Raw genomic sequence first — 17,626 nt, forward strand, 5'->3', positions numbered from 1 at the left:
GCTAAGGCAGGAGAATCACTTGAACCTGGGAGGTGGAGGTTGCGGTGAGCCGAGATCGCGCCACTGCCCTCCAGCCTGGGCAACAAGAGCGAAGCTCCGTCTCAAAAAAATAAATAAATAAAAAGGAAAAGAAAAAAGAAAACACACACTGAGAGAAGCAAAATGCAAGGAAGAAGCAGACACAAGGACGTGTCTTTCAGCCCAAGAAGGCGGCCGCAGCCTTGAAGTCTGAAGGCTTTGAGATGAAGCTGGCGAAAATCACTTCCAACAGAAACAAAGATCACTACCATCTACTACTGCAAACCCTCAGATTTTCTTCTACCAGAACAGCACGAAGTCTCATTTTAAAAAATAATTCCGCCCCCCCACACCAACCCTGTGCACTAAACAAAACTAAACTAAAAAATTCCTACCAGGAAAATGTTCACAATTAGCAAACTAGATGGAAGGATGCGGATACTCACTGTACTATTTTTCAACTACTCGGCAGTTTGAGATTTTCCAAGTAAACAGCAGAGATAGAAATTTGCCTACAGTCACAATACTCACATTCAGCATACTTGAGGGAACGAAAGACTTTTCGTTGGGGCGTGACCCGTTTGATGTTTGGATGATCTTCAAGTGTTAGCAGCCCCACTTTCTGTTTTTCTTTTATCTGAATCACCTCAAAATCACTAGGGTAGTCACTGGATGGATTGTTTCGAGGTATAATTCTCCAGTTGTCTACTTCACTGCTCTTCAGGGCACTTGAAATAAATGAATTTCTAGCTTTGGCTGTAAAGTATCCATTGAAAGCCACAATATATTCTGAAACCAATCACCACAAAAATAAGAGTTACGCACATACATTATAACATATGCTATATTGTATCTAATCCAAAATCTGGCAAAAGAAAAATTATCTTAAAGCCCACAGCAGATGAGAGGAAAACACAAAGACTAGTTTAAGTACCTAGACAGCTGTCTGCAGAGCTTTGAGGAAAAATGATCTATATGGGGCTGGGCGCGGTGGCTCACGCGTGTAATCCCAGCACTTTGGGAGGCTGAAGTGGGCAGATTACAAGGTGAGGAGTTTGAGACCAGCCTGGCCAACATAGTGAAACTCCATCTCTACTAAAAATACAAAAAATTAGCTGGGTGTGGTGGTGGGCGCCTATAATCCGGGGAGGCTAAGGCAGGAGAATCACTTGAACCTGGGAGGCGGAGATTGCAGTAAGCAGAGATCACACCACTGCACCCCTGCCTGGTGACAGAGCAAGCCTCCGTCTCAAAAAAAAAAAGATCTGTATGAATCACCTAACCACACAGAATACATCATTCGAAACCAGATACCCGTGATATTTTTTTAAAAAGCAAATACCTACAGAAGTTTGAATACACAACAAAGAAATGTATATAATTGTTATCAAGTAGGAAAAAGAAATTCAGAGAACTGAATGCTCAGTTAGTGTTTCTTAAAACGAAAACAGTAACAAAATTCCAGAGTGGATTATGCGAGACTATTTGCTCACTTCTTCACATCTGGTCACTCAAACTTTAGAACATAAACATTCAGCACCTCCCAGCTCCCCACCTTCACCAACTACAATGGCACCTGTTCCAAAGAATCAAGGTGTAGGCTGGGCACAGTGGTTCATGCCTGTAATTCCAGCATTCTGGGAGGTCAAAGTGGGTGGATTGCTTGAGCTCAGGAGTTTAAGACCAGCCTGGGCAACATGGTGAAACAAAAAATAAAAAAATTAGCTGGGCAGGCCGGGCACAGTGGCTCATGCCTGTAATCCCAACACTTTGGGAGGCCAAGGCAGGAGGATCACCTGAGGTCAGGAGTTCAAGACCAGCCTGAACAACACGGAGAAACACAGTCTCTACTAAAAATACAAAATTAGCCGAGCATGGTGGCGCATGCCTGTAATCCCAGCTACTCGGGAGGCTGAGGCAGGAGAATCGCTTGAACCTGGGAGGCGGAGGTTGCGGTGATCTGAGATGGTGCCATTGCACTCCAGCCTGTGCAACAAGAGTAAATCTCCATCTCAAAAAAAGAAGAAAGAAAAACAAAAATAAAAAAATTAGCTGGGCATGGTGGCAGGTGCCTGTAGTCCCAGCTACTCAGGAGGCTGAAGTGGGAGATCACTTGTGCCTGGGAGGCCAAGGCTGCAATGAGCTGAGATGGTGCCACAGCACTCCAGCCTGGGCGACAAGAGCAAAACTGTCTCCAAAAGAAAAAAAAAAGAAGGTGTAGGTAAATAATGCATGTCAATTTCCTTTTATCATATAAGCTTACTCTACTGGGAAAACAAACTTAAGCAAACATTCATGTGCTGTGCACTCAACCCACTGGAAATTTACTACAGAAGGCCAGGCGCGGTGGCTCATGCCTGTAATCCCAGCACTTTGGGAGGCCAAGGAGGGTGATCACTTGAGGTCAGGAGTTCAAGACCAGCCTGGCCAACATGCTGAAACCCCGTCTCTACTAAAAATAAAAAAATAAAATAAAATAAATTAAAAAAAAAAAAAAAAAAAAAAAAAAGGCCTAGCACGATGGCTCATGCCTGTAGTCCCAACACTCTGGGAGGCCAAGGCAGGCGGATCACGAGGTCAGAAGCTCGAGACCAGCCTGGCCAACATGGTGAAACCCCATCTCTACTAAAAATAGAAAAAATTAACTGGGAGTTGTGGCGGGTGCCTGTAGTCCCAGCTGCTCGGGAGGCTGAGGCAGGAGAACTGCTTGAACCCGGGAGGTAGAAGTTGCAGTGAACCGAGATCACGCCATTGCACTCTAGCCTGGGCAACAGAGTGAGACTCCATCTCAAAAACAAAACAAAACAAAACATTAGCCAGGCATGGTGGCAGGCACCTATAATCCCAGCTACTTGGGAGGCTGAGGCATGAGAATTGCTTGAACCCAGGAAGCGGAGGTTACAGTGAGCCGAGATCATGCCACTGCACTCCAGCCTGGGCGACAGAGTGAGACTCTGTCTCAAAAAAAAAGGAAAGAAATTTACTGTAGAAAAGAAGAAGATGTTCTTCAGCAATAGCTAATTTTATATTAAGTAAGCTTTAAAAAAATAGGATGGGAGTTCCTAATATTTAAGACAACATCATTACCATATTCCACAACTGTTGATGAGAATTCCACCTTCAAAGTCAGGTGGGAACAGCCAGGGCATGGGGCCTTTTCAAAAGATTTCTTTTCCAGTCTGTCGCCCAGATGTTTCTTCCCACAGAGCGAAACCACTAGCAGAAGCAGCCAGATGTTGACAAGCTTCATGGTCACAAGCGAATATGATCATAAAATTGCATATATTCAAATCACACTTTTTTCTTCTTGATTAGAAGTGAATTTTTGTTTCGGCTAAAAGCTGCAACATTACTGATCAGCCATCTTACAGTCTTGTCCAACGTAAATAAAAGTTAAATCCCATGGCCTTTTGTGGTTCAGCCTGAAGAGAGGCTTTCATTTCTTTCTCCGCTTCTTCTCCATCTTGGAAATAAGGCTTCTCTCACTCAGGCCGTGACGACTGAGTCCTATACTCCATTTGTACCATAGAACCAATGTCCAACGGGGTTGATCAACCACTGTGAGCCAATCTATGAAACAAAAAACAGTGCACACAGACATTAGTAGCAAACTGACATAGCCAGGTATGATTTAGTTGTATTTATAATGTAAACAAGTGGGTCCACCAGGCAAGGTGGCAGGTGCCTGTAGATCAGCTACTTGGGAGGCTGAGGTGGGAGGATCACTTGAGCCCAGAAGTCTGAGTCCAGCCTGAGCAACAAAGCGAGACCCTATGTCTAAAATAATAAAATAATAAAATAAATAAGAGGGTAAAAGAGATATCCTGGTTTTAAGACAAATTAATGTGCCATACAACCATGAAACATATTATTTCATTTTTATTTACTTATTACTCACTGCTTTCACGGGAAAATTATTTTTAGGCATCTTCAAAAATAAAACAATAAAATAAATGAGAAAAATGGAAAAAACTAAGGATAACAAAATAACACCAAAAATACTAAGCACACTGGACCTGAGCATTCTAGCAGCCAAAGAGAAGCAGCAGTCAGGACGATCCTTTGTTCTGTTTCAGATTCTGTATTTTCTATCATTTGCAACTCAATCCCCAGAGGATTTCCCCAGTTGGCACTTTTACTTCCCACAGATTTCATCAATTTTTCAGGCAAAAGCTTGGTATAAAGCCTTACTTTCTGCTGTAACATTAATACCTAACAGCAAAGTAATTTCCATATCAGTGATATTTAACACCTTCTTTAAGAAACACTATGCTTTAATATTACAGATTTTGAAATATTGTCTACCAATTATATGAAAACAGCATAAAAGGGTTAAATTGTCCTGAAATTTATTTTACCTGAAACCTCACACTTAAATGTAACCCGCTAAATGTCTTATAAAACCAGATTATCTCTTTACTGGAGTGACATGAGAGGACAGTTTGTGAGCATGGAAGCTACTGCTAAAGAAAAATGTCATCTGGATATTAAATTAAGCATGCGCACGTTTTGGAAGATATCTTCCAAAACATCTGAATTGTAAGAAAAACTGCCATTCTTCACAATGAAAACAGAGCAATAGTAAAGAACAATGCTGGCTGTAGCATAGTCAGAAAAACAGTTGCACAGACCATACCCGGGGCATAAATAATCCAGCAGGGTGGGGGATGGGTAAATGAAGCAAGAGAGGCCTTCCAGTGCTACTTAGGATTTTATTATTATTATTATTTTTTTTTTTTTTTTGAGGAAGGGTCTCACCCTGACACCCAGGCTGGAGTGGGTGGCACAATCTCTGCACAGTTCACTGCAGCCTCAACTTCCTGGGCTCAAGCAATCCTCCAGGCTCAGCCTCCCGAGTAGCTGGGACTACAGACATGCATCACCACACCCAGCTAATTTTTGGATTTTAATATAGAGAAGCAGTCTCGGCATTTTGTCCAGGCTGGTCTCAAACTCAGGTGATCCAGCCACCTTGGCCTCCCGAAGTGTTGAGATTACAGGCATAAGCCACCATGTCCACCCACTACTTGTTTTTAAATAGAAAACATTAAGGACAAGGAGTTAGTCATCTATTCGGAAAGGTACTTCAAGCTGTAAAACTCATTCTTCTGGCAGAAACTGGTGCTTCTGAGTTTTTGGTTTCTGGAAATATCAATATGTGCTTCTACAAGTAGAAAAACATTGATAAAGTACCGTGAGGGGTTAAAATATCCAAAAAACGTTTTTACTATTACTAAGGAGGGACTTTCACTGCTGTACTAACAACTGATCCTGAAAAACAAGCCCATCTCTGGCACTGGCACTGGCACTGGCAACTAAGGGGCATGGAACTCATCAGAGATGAGTGAAAGTTTAAAGCAGTTACATCCATCTCGACAAGAACAATGAGAATGCCAACTGCAAGAGCAAAAACAAAGAGCCAAACAGAAAGATCAGAAAAGCAGAGGGCACCTAAAGCCACCCTAACAGGTTTGACAGAAGTTTGCTCAGGAGTAAGCCCCTACTTCTTAGTTTCTTTATGTTTGATACATCCAGCAATGCGGTACCAAAGAAAATAATGACATGAAGCATGTATCTAGCTTAATTAAAGACTACTGGCCAAAGGAGATAAAAACCAGTAATAACAGTTCTCATATCACAGTAGATGAATATATATTTAAAAGATATTTATTAAATGGGTTCCCCACTCAAGGCAGGTTTTTTGTTGTTGTTAAAAAGGAAGGAACAATCATTTGAGCCCAGGGGTTTGAGACCAGCCTGGGCAATGTGGAGAAACCCCATCTCTACAAAAAAAATATTAAAAATTAGCTAGGCATGGTGGCGCGCCTATAGTCCCAGCTACTCATGAAAATCGCTTAAGCCTGGAGGGTTGCAGTAGGCCAAGAGCACACCACTACATTCCAGCCTGGGTGACACAGTGAGACTCTGTCTCCACTTAAAAAAACAAACAAACAAAACAAACAAACAAAAAAGCCTCTTAAAACTTTTCTACCTCAAGCTAAAGAATCTATGACACATGTGGGCTCCATATAACACAAATATAAGTAAGTAATAGTAGTGAGAAAATCTTAGATCTAACTGGGTTAAATCAACTTTAATTCAACCTGTTCTAAAATAATTCACTCAAAGGTAAAGACTCTTAGGTAAGAAATTTTAACACAGCCCACGCAGAACAGATGGCTGATGTTCTCTTACAACTTAGGCAGGTACTTGCCTTTAAAAGAAACGCAAAGAAAGGGTTTGGGGGTTTTCAAATGAAAAAAAGGCCAGGCGCGGTGGCTCACACCTGTAATCCCGGGTGTGATTCCACTTTAGGAGGCTGAGGCGGGCGGATCACTTGAGGCCAGGAGTTGAGACCAGCCTGGCCAACATGGTGAAACCCCATATCTATTAAAAACAAACAAACAAACAAACAAAAAATACAAAAATTAGTTGGAGATTGTGGTGCATGCCTGTAATCCCAACTACTCGGGAGGCTGAGGCAGGATAATCGTTTGAACCCAGGAGGCAGAGGCTGCAGTGAGCTGAGATTGGGACACTGCAGCAGTCCCACCTGGGTGACAGCGAGACTCTGTCTCAAAAAAAAAAAAAAAATAAAATAAATGAAAAAAAATCTCTAAGGTAATCAGTTCTTCCCCAAATTAAAAATAATCATAAATGTGGGGTTTGTGGAAAACAGAGAAGGCAATTATTATCATAAGACATTTTACCTTAACTCATTCATTAGATCAGGCAATTTTAGAGTACTTACCAAGTTAAGATACTATCAGGTACTATAGAACAAACACAGATTATTAGCTAGTCAGGGCACAACCTTCCAAGTGTGATCTAGTTAAATTTAAGGACAACTAAACAAAATGCAGGAAATGAAAATGTGAAAGGAGAGGCAGGCATCCAGGGCCACAGACGCTGAACTGACACACAGTTCTCTCCAGGCTGTGAAGAGGCAGCTTCTGCTGGGGAGGGGGCACTGCAGCAGCTCTAGAAGAATCTGAGCTCAGTAGCACTGAAAGATGAGCGTGAGGGAGGGAGGAGCAGAGCATCCCAAGTGTGGCAACGCTGCAACCACAGGAAGACACAGATGTGCACAAGGATCAGCACTGCCCAGCCTGAGGAGGGAGGCAAGGAGGTGTCCGTCTGGAGAGGCTGAAAGATGAGGGGGGAGGAGAGGACCTCAAGCAGATACACCCCAGCCAATAACTGGAAATACGGACCTCTTCCATCCAATGGCAGTGAACAGCACAGAGATAAAACACAGCCCAAGGATGAAACTTCTGAGCTCCTGTGTTCATCCATCCAACTCATTTACTGAGAAACTACTAAAAGCCAGGCACTGTTCTAGGAGTAGGGATAGAGTAATGAACAAAATACCACAGAAATCTCTGACCTCACAGAGCCTACCTTCCAGTGCAGGGAGACAGACCGTAACCAAGACAAGTAAAACATACAGTATTTAGCTGGTGATAAAAACTACATTTGGGAAGGAGAGAAAACAGCTGGGCATGGTGGGTCACACCTGTAATCCCAGCACTTTGGGAGGCCAAGGCGGATGGATCACCTGAGGCCAGGAGTTCGAGACCATCCTGGCCAACATGGTGAAACCCCATCTCTACTAAAAACAAAAAAACTAGTCATGCGTGGCAACAGGCGCCTGTAGTTCCAGCTACTCAGTAGGCTCAGACAGAAGAATCACTTGAACCCAGGAGGCAGAGGTTGCAGTGAGTTGAGATCGTGCCACTACACTCCAGCCTGGGCAACAAGAGCAAAACTCCATTTCAAAATAATAATAATAATAAATAAATAAGAAAAAACAAAGAAAAGGAATATGACAAGTCAGGAGAGGGCTGGCTTTCTGCTACAGCACTACCTACAGCAGCTGCTGAGAAGGGGTCTTTTCAGTGAAGGCCTGAAGGATGCAGGAAGCTGGCCAAGGCTCTGGGGAAAGAGGATCCAGGCAGTGGGAAAGCAAGTGAAAAGGCCCTGGGGCAAGGACCACTCCTGGTGTGTGTGAGGAAAGAAAGGCAAAGAGGCCAGCGTGAAGCAAGGGAAAGCCGAAGATGAAATCGGAGGAAACTGGGGAGACAGCACAGGGAGGGCCTGCAGGTCACAGAAAGGACTTCAGCTTTGATTCTGACTGGGAAGAGAAAGCGTGAGGCAGTCCTGAGCATGTGTGGCTTGCGTTTTAGCCAGATCGCTCTAGCTTCGGTGTGGAAGGGGGCACAGGCTGAGACAGGGAGCATCTGGAGGACTTCTGTACAAAAGAGCCAAGGGAGAGAAGATGCTGGCTTGGACCAGGGCGGACAGGGGAGGTGATAAAAGGTGATGACATCACAGATACGAAGGTAGAAGTGACAGATGTGCTGTCCACCAGATGTGGGGGGCACACAAGTGAGGATTCAAGGCAACACCAAGGCTAGTTGCCCGACTGGACCAGTGGCGCTTGCCCCTAACTGAGATAGGGAAGATAGCAGGAAAGCTGACTTGGGAGACACCAGCAGCAGCTGAGCTCTGAGCATGTTCAATTTAGGATGAGCCTCAGGGTCAAGGGCACGGCTTAGGGCAGAATCCCGGGCAATCCAGTACCTTTTCTTTCAGAGATGGCAAAAGACAGAGGGCACAGGAAAGTCAGAAGGAAACCAAAATCAGTGGGAAATAATTTGCAAAAGGAAGGTGGGCAAGCTGAAGAGACAGAGACCACTAGCTTAGTAACTGGCCCCTTCCAGAAAAGGGCCACACTAGTGAGCGAGTGAGCCTGGCCGCCAGACCGTACTTTACCAAGCCTGTCAGCTCCAGCCCACCTGCTCTAGTCACCAAACCACCAGTGGCTGGAAAGAAGGTGCCTTCAAGTGTAAAAATCCCATGGAGATGAATGATGAGGCTGGAAATGACAGGGACAAGGACACACCCCCTTGCTGTGTTTGGATCTCGTGGACCTGCTTGCGATCCTAAAAGGTGAGCTAAAATCTAGGCTCTATCAAGACACTATTTCATCAAAGGATTTATGGCTCAAAAACTATGGCAACAGATCCTGAGGTTTCTATAGTTTCCCAATCCTAGAATAAAGTGGTTTCAAAATGTAAATTTCCTTTAAGGAAAACAAAAATGCCATAACGGGGGCAAGAGACCAGTAAATGATGGCAGAGGGACTGGGGTCCCCAAGGCTGAGCTTATTACCAACCCCCAAACTCCTGGGCCTATTTTTTTTTTTGAGACAGGGTCCTGCTTGGTCACCCAGGCTGGAGGACAGTGGCACAATCACAGTTCACTGCAGCCTCAACCTCTGAGGCTCAAGTGATCCTCCCACCTCAGCCTACCAAGTTGCAGGGACTACAATAGCGCCACTATGTCCAGCTAATTATTATTATTTTTTTTTTGTAGAGATGGGGTCTTACCATGTTGCCCAGGCTGGTCTCAAACTCCCAGGCTCAAGATATCCTCCTGCCTCAGCCTCTCAGAGTGTTGGGATTATAGGCATGAGCCACTATGTCTGGCCTGGGCCTAAAGAGATCGTGTCCCCACGGACTCACCAGACAAGTCAGTGAGGATTTGCAAGCACAGACTGCACTTTCCAGGGTCTAATACATCTATTCAGCTGTGACGAATGGTCTCTCCTGGTTCTCACTATACAATGCAAACCCAATGGGCACACTTCCCAAGACAGGCTCACCACTGAGAGGTAAGCAGACAAGCAGCAGCAGGACAGGCAGAAAGAGCATGCACACACAGATACAGACACACAAACCTAAGGAAAAGCACTGTTTTCTTCTTTTTAGATGGAGTCTCACTTTGTTGCCCAGGCTGGACTGCAATGGCACGACCTCTGCTCACTGCAACCTCCAACTCCTGGTTAAAGCGATTCTCCTGCCTCACCCTTCTGAGTAGCTGGAATTACAGGCACACACCACCACACCCAGCTAATTTTTGTATTTTCAGTAGAGACAGGATTTTGCCATGCTGGCCAGGCTGGTCCCGAACTCCTGACCTCAGGTGATCCAGCACCTGCCTCAGCCTCCCAAAGTGCTGGGATTACAGGCGTGAGCCACTGCGCCCGGCCCAAGGAAAGCACTTTCTTAAGAGTGCTAACTCTGCTTTTTCTTCTTCCCTTCCTGAAGAATTCTGCTGAAGACAAGAAGGCAGCTGTTCATGGGAGAATGGCAGAAGCCCACTACAGGGTCTTAGAGTCTGCGCGGAATGAGGAAGGTATGTGAAGGGAGAGGCAACAGGTGAGGGGGTCAGAGCCTGGCAAGTGAAGAAGGCACCAGGCAGGCAATGGGGTGATAGCAGTGAAGGTAAAACTGTTTGATCAAATAAATATTTTACATATAATGGGATGCAGCTTTCTTACTGTCAGAGAAGAAAATTAGAAATATGAAAGAGAAAAAATAAATGAAGCATTCAGTATCAGAACTAAATGATAAATGCTGGTCTGAATTTAAGGTTTTCAATACACAGACTAACAGATGTAGAAAGAAATCTAAGTGCACGTGTACGTGCTACACACATTTCCTAGCTATCTCCAAAAGGGTGTGGCAGCAGTGAAATCCCAACAGCAAGGAGCCCAACTAGTGCCCACAATTGGTTCTAAATATCACTCTCCACTAAAAGAACCTAGGCTCTTTGGACAAAGAGCTAGTTCCGGGCTGGGTACGGTAAGAACAAGATGGGTTTGGAACAGTGTCACTCAATGAGGAAAGGCTCACAGAATGATGGGGAAGTGTCCAAGGAACACGGAAGCCAGTTTGGAGGGGCCCCCACTAACAAAATCCGGGACAATCTGAGCATCACAATAAATAATAACAGATCCCAACCCGTGGAATAAAACAGGAAAACAGGAGTCCACAATGACATAAAGTTTGAAGAAGAATGAGATATTTACATCATCTCAAAATGCCTGCCAACAAAATATCTCTTTTCAAAGGGGAAAAGTCATTTTACAGTGGAGAAGCTCCACCAAGTTGTCCAAGGGAAGCAGCAATGAGACAAATGGAGCCAGGTCTATGAGAGCAGATGTACTAAGAGCTGGCATCACTTCCGGGAGGTTCCTGACAAAGATGCACAACCTGAAATCAAATCATGAGAAACATCAGACCAACCCAAATGAGGGACATTCTACAAAATCAACTGGACTAGAATTTTCCTAAGCACCAAGGTAATGAAAGGCAAGAATGACTGAGCTACTGCCCCAGATTGAAGGAGACTCCAGAGACAATGCAACTCATGAATCCAAACTGGATCCATCTGCTGTAACAGGCACTCAGGGACAACTGGCAAAACCCAAGTAAGCCTGCCCGTGGATCAGATGGTAGTGATGTATCAAGACTAATTTCCTGATTTTGATAACTGTGCTGTGATTATGTAAGAAGGTCCTTGCTTGGAAGATACACCTGCTAAAATACCGGGGGATAATGGAGTATCAGGTCTGCAATTTACTCTCAAATGCTTTAGAGAAAAAATGGTTTCATACTGTTCGTGCAACCTTCCTGTTAGGTTCAGCCTGTTTCCAAAACAGGCAGAAAAAATAAGTTCTTTATTTAGCCTCACCTGCCAGGGACGCATGAGGCTGGGGTATTTTAAATGTGGTGACAGGCGCATTCTAAGCCTCTTACTCAGATTCAGTCAGTGCTGATTACTGCATACATAACCAGACCACACGCCATGTCAGATAGATTTACACTCATCAATTGCTATGTAGAAGGACATCCAAAGATAGGAATGAGCTAGTTAAAGGGAAACTAAAAGCATATCTCATTCTAGGAAATTGACAGAATTCCTGAAAAGATTCATGGTAAATTTCTGCTAACATTAACTTGTGTTTCTATGATTTACATTAAACAAATCAAGTAACATTTTGACAGAAAAAACTGAGGCACCCCCTCTAGAATAAAAATTATGTTTATTAAGTTAACAAATCCAATAAGTACTCTCATACGTTGCTGGTGAATATTTTAAAAAAAACTCAATCTTTTAGAATGGCAATTTTCACATATGTATTAAAACGCTTAAAAATGAACATTAAAAACTTTTCGTCTAACAAATCCAAAATAAGAAAAACTAACACTCACTGAGCATTTATGATGTAGCAGGTGCCATTCTAAGTAGTCTGCAAATATTAACTCATTTAATCCTCCCAACAACCCGTTACTACCCCCATTTTCAGATGAGAACTGAGACCCAGAGTAGCCAAGCAACTTGCCTGGGGCCACAACACCAACAAGTAGGACAGCTGGCCTGAGAACTCAGGTGGTCAGCCTGGCTCCAGAGGCCACACTCTTCAGAGGCAGGTCGCCTGCTTTTCTAAAATCTCCCCTAGGGATTCAATCCAAGAAGTATGAATCTGGAAGCACATAAGGCTTTATGTCCAAAGATACACACTGCAAGATTATGAGTGGGAAAAGCTGGAGGCCATGTGAATGTGCATAAACAAGGAGACTGGCTAAATAATTATGGTTCATGCATACCACAGAATGCCATGCAGCAATTTCAAATGCTCCTCCTGCAGTAGGCTGAACAATGGTCCCCACAAAGATGCCCACATCCTAATTCCTAGAACCTGGGAATGTTACTTTATACACAAAAGCATATAGGCCAAAGGGACTTTGCAGCTGTGACTAAATGAAGGCACTGAGACAGTATCCTCGATGATCCAGGTGGGCCAGGTGTCATTACAAGGGTCTCTATAAGAGAGAGGCAGGAGATGACAACAGGTAGTAATAGATGTGACGATGAAAGCAACAGGCTGGCTGGGCACAGTGGCTCACGCCTGTAATCCCAGCACTGTGGGAGGCCAAGGCGGGCAGATCACCTGTGGTCAGGCGTTTGAGACCAGCCTGGCCAACATGGTGAAACCCTGTCTCTACTAAAAATACAAAAATTAGCTAGGTATGGTGGTGGGTGCCTGTAATCCTAGCTACCCGGAAGGCTGAGGCAGGAGAATCACTTGAACCCAGGAGGCAGAGGTTGCGGTGAGCCAAGACTGTGCCACTGCACTCCAGCCTGGGCGACAGAGAGAGACTCCATCTCAAAAAAAAAAAAAAAAAGAAAAAAGAAAGCAATCAAGAGGTTGACATAATTTGAGGAAGAAGTCAGGAGCCAAGGAACGCAGGTGGCCTGTAGAAACTGAAAAACAAAAGGAAACTGATTCTCTCCACAGAGCCTCCAGAAGGAGGCAGCCCTGCTGAAACTTTGACTTGAGCTCAGTGAGACGGATTCTGGACTTCTGATATCCAGAACTGTGAGACAGTAAATTCATGTTGTTCTAGGCCACTGTTTGTGGTCATTTGTTACAATAGAAATATGGGGAAATGCTAATGAAATGTTAAGTAAAATAGTTCATGCACCATATAATCCAAATTTTTACATTTCAATTTTAAAATGTGTCTATGAGCAAAAAAAAAAAAAAATGCAGCTGGGTGCGGTGGCTCATTCCTGTAATCCCAGCACTTTGGGAAGCCAAGGCAGGCGGACCACTTGAGGCCAGGAGTTCAAGACCAGCCTGGCCAACATAGCAAAACCCTGTCTCTACTAAAAATACAAAAAATTAGCTGAGCATGGTGACACATGCCTGTAATCCCAGCTACTCAGGAGGCTGAGGCAGAAGAATCGCTTGAACAAAGGAGGCGGAGGTTGCAGTGGGCAGAGATAAAGCCACTGCATTCCAGCCCAGGCAATAGAGACTCTGTCTCAAATGGAAACAACGACAACAAAAAAAACCACTGAAAGACACACACCAAAATGGTTACAGTGACTCTACCTTTCAATTGTATGACTACAGATGGTTAATTTCTGCTTTAATTTACTTATGTTTATAGGGAGCACATGTTACTTTCATACTTAGATAAAACATATTTAAGTATTTCAAAAAACTTCTCAAATAAATTGGTTCACTCCTGTAATCCCGGCACTTTGGGAGGCCGAGGCGGGCGGATCATGAGGTCAGGAGATCGAGACCATCCTGGCTAACACAATGAAACCCCGTCTCCAGTAAAAAATACAAAAAAATTAGCTGGCCGTGGTGGTGGGCTCCTGTAGTCCCAGATACTCGGGAGACTGAGACAGGAAAATGGCGTGAACCTGGGAGGCGGAGCTTGCAGGGAGCTGAGATCACGCCACTGCACTCCAGCCTGGGCAACAGAGCGAGACTCGGTCTCAAAAAAAAAAAAAAAACAAAAAAAGAATACACTGGGCTCAGTGGATCACAGCTATAACCCCAGCACTGTGGGAGGCAGAGGCGAGCAGATCACCTGAGGTCAGGAGTTCAAGACCAGCCTGGCCAACATGGTGAAACCCCATCTCTCCTAAAAATACAAAAATTAGCTGGGTGTGGTGGCACACACCTGTAATCCCAGCTACTCAGGAGGTTGAGGTGGGAGAATCGCTTGAACCTGGGAGACAGAGGTTGCAGTGAGCTGAGATCAAGCCACTGCACTCCAGCCTGGGAGACAGAGCGAGATGCCATCTCAAAAAAAAAAAAAAAAAAAAAAAGAATAAATCATACTTTCTGGTAAGACAGTGGCAGAAAAATTCAAATATATATGCTAGATTTAATTTTATTTGTATATATACTAGAGCTTAAAAGGGATCTATCTCCTACAAATTGTTCTCAAAGATCTGTCTACAGCTACTTTCCAGCCTAAGGAAAAGACAGCCTTTGAAAATATTAAACTTTTGGCTAGTTCATTCTGAAAGGCTTATTATCATTTGTAATATCACTTAACTTAAAGAGCCTACTTAGGGCCGTTACTGGATCCACTAAATGTTAACTGGATTTAATTTCTATAAATTCTTTATGCAGAAGACCTGGCTATCTTTCCATATAAAGGCGTAACGTTAAAAGATGGTATTCCCGTACCTATGGATCTTTCATGAGAATGATTACACCTCTAATACACGTATAATTAAAAATTTTTGACATCAAGTACTAACTGAAAAAGACACCGTTCAAATTATAGAAATAGAAAATAGTATTTAATGGGAGTTGTGTAGAAGGGAGACTAAGTAGAAGAAATGTATTACTTGCACAAGCAACTGGCCTAGCTGGTGGCTAGCATTCTTTGCAGCTCTTGGAGTCTCCCACTTACAATTTTCACAATAAAAGAATATCACAAAGATTATAATTCTGGGCATAACTAAAATACATCTGAAATTATCTCTTTAAAAATAATTAGAACATAATTTAGGTGAGTGAAAATGACTTGTATCACCCGATAATCATCTAATTATGCAGCTATGCCTTGCTTTGTAATAAACTAGTTTACTAAAATAGCTCCAAAGGAGACTGAATTGTGTTTAGACCACGAAAGGTTACTATCCAGTCCAATTAAAAGTCGGCTGAAAAACTACCACCTTCAGAACTAATTGCATACTTGGCTGTATTACCATTGTTTAACAGGCTAACAATTAAGTCATGCCAGACCAAACTATGGTAAAACAAAGGTGTCTTCTCTTTTTTTTTTTTTTTTGAGACGGAGTCTCGCTCTGCCGCCAAGGTGGAGTGCAATGGCGCGATCTCAGCTCACTGCAACCTCTGCCTCCCGGGTTCAAGCGATTCTCCTGCCTCAGCCTCCCAAGTAGCTGGGACTACAGGTGCATGCCACCACACCCGGCTAAATTTTTGTATTTTAGAGACGGGGTTTCACTGTGTCAGCCAGGATGGTGTCAATCTCCTGACCTCGTGATCCGCCCGCCTCAGCCTCCCAAAGTGCTGGGATTACAGGCGTGAGCCACCACGCCCGGTCGACAAAGGTGTATTCTGGTGTATTCTTACATCCGATGCAACCATTTATTCTGGCACACACTATCCATCAGGTGGTCTTGTATTAAAAAGAAAAAAAATTCATCCCAATGTATCACTACAGTCAAGAGTGAGAAACCTTGGTCTGTGGTGTCTTCACTGCCTACTATTTCACACACGTCACTCTTGTCTCCTTTTAGTCTTACCCCTTAGTCATCCAGTATTAGTTGGCCACACATAGGGCACCTCCAAACTTCTAACTTCCTTACTTTAAAATGCGTTTCCTCAGCTGGGCGCGGTAGCTCACACCTGTAATCCCAGTACTTTGGGAGGCAGACGCGGGCGGATCACGAGGTCAAGGAGTCTGCAACCAGCCTGACCAACATGGTAAAAACTCGTCTCTACTAAAAAGACAAACATTAGCCGGGCGTGGTGGCGGGCACCTGTAGTCCCGGCTACTCGGGAGGCTGAGGCAGGAGAATCGCTTGAACCCGGGAGGCACAAGTTGCAGTGAGCCGAGATCCGCCACTGCACTCCAGCCTGGGCGACAGAGCGAGACTCTGTCTCAAAAAAATAAAAAATAAATAAAGCGTTTCCTCAAGCAGACTTCTGCACCACCGATGGCAGCAATGTACACTTCACCTTAGCCTTCAGTCTTCCAAGTTTTTTTTTTTTTTTTGAGACGTAGTCTCACTCTCTCGCCCAGGCTGGAGTGCAGTGGCGTGATCTTGGCTCACTACAACCTCTGCCGCCTGGGTTCAAGCGATTCTCCTGCCTCAGCCTCCCCAGTGGCTGGGATTACAGGCACCTGCCATTGCGCCCAGCTAATTTTTGTATTTTCAGTAGAGACCGGGTTTCACCACGCTGGCCAGGCTGGTCTTGAACACCTGACCTTGTGATCCTCCCGCCTCGGCCTCCCAAAGTGTGAGATTACAAGCGTGAGCCACCGCGCCCGGCCCAGTCTTCCTAGTTCTTGTTAACCTCCTGACTAGAAGAGCTCCCACTTCTTCCCTAGGTGCTTCAAAGGTTCCGCAAGCTCTGCATTGGAATTTTCCCTTTTTACATAGAAAGGACCAACTCTTGATTATACGGGGTGCCTGGGGAGTGCAGTCGTTTGACACGTGTCTGGGTCAGGTCCCAGCTCCCATCCCCAATCTACAGTTTTGCTGTCATCTGCATCACACGTTAGAGCATAAAATAAACTTTAATTTGCCAAAAGTGTTCTGCATAAATGCTTAAACAAAATGTGGTATAGCCATACAACGGAATATTATTTGGTCATAAAAGGAATGAAATCCTGATTCATGCTACAACATGAACTGTGAAAACATGCTAAGTGAAAGAAGCCTGACACAAAAGGCCGCATATCATATGTTTCCATCTGAATATACGAAATAGTCATTAAAGGCAAATCTAGAAAGACAAAGTAGATGAAAGGTTGCCTGTGGCGGGGCTTGGAAATGGGTATTGACTACAACTGGGCATCAGAGGTCTGGGGTAACGGTAACGTTCTAAAAGTGGATTTGGTGGTGACTGTGCAGCTGTAAATTTACTAAAAACCACTGAATAGTACACTTAAAACAGGTGGATTTTATGGTATGTAAATTCTACTTCAATGAAGTTCTTACATTAAAAAATAAGTATAAATAATAAAAGCGGATTCTCCAGATTGGAAAAAAAAAACGAGAGGAATTACTTCTCTTCTGCAAGCCCTCCTTTTCGTAGACATACAATCGGAGACCTTGACGTTAGGAGGGCTTACCTACACAGTTAAGACTAAAGGACGAGTCTCCAGAATTCAACTCAGGTCTTATTCCACTCCATGTCATTTCGAAGTGTCAATCAGAATCTAATAACTTAATTTGTGTCGACAAATAG

General features: G+C 44.0%; 1 protein-coding gene across 2 annotated transcripts in view; it reads right to left on the reverse strand.

Annotated features, from left to right (window-relative positions):
- MBTPS1 (membrane bound transcription factor peptidase, site 1) overlaps window positions 1-17,626 on the reverse strand; it is a 63,729-nt gene that overhangs the window by 44,689 nt on the left and 1,414 nt on the right. For both annotated transcript variants that reach the window (XM_054533178.1, NM_001133487.1), the window contains 2 exon segments: window positions 3,106-3,588; window positions 550-807 (listed from right to left, as the gene is read on the reverse strand). In XM_054533178.1, the coding sequence (XP_054389153.1) occupies window positions 550-807; window positions 3,106-3,268 (421 nt within the window). In that variant the 5' untranslated portion in view covers window positions 3,269-3,588.

Source organism: Pongo abelii, chromosome 18, assembly GCF_028885655.2.
Source record: "Pongo abelii isolate AG06213 chromosome 18, NHGRI_mPonAbe1-v2.0_pri, whole genome shotgun sequence".
Classification (NCBI taxonomy): Eukaryota; Metazoa; Chordata; class Mammalia; order Primates; family Hominidae; genus Pongo; species Pongo abelii.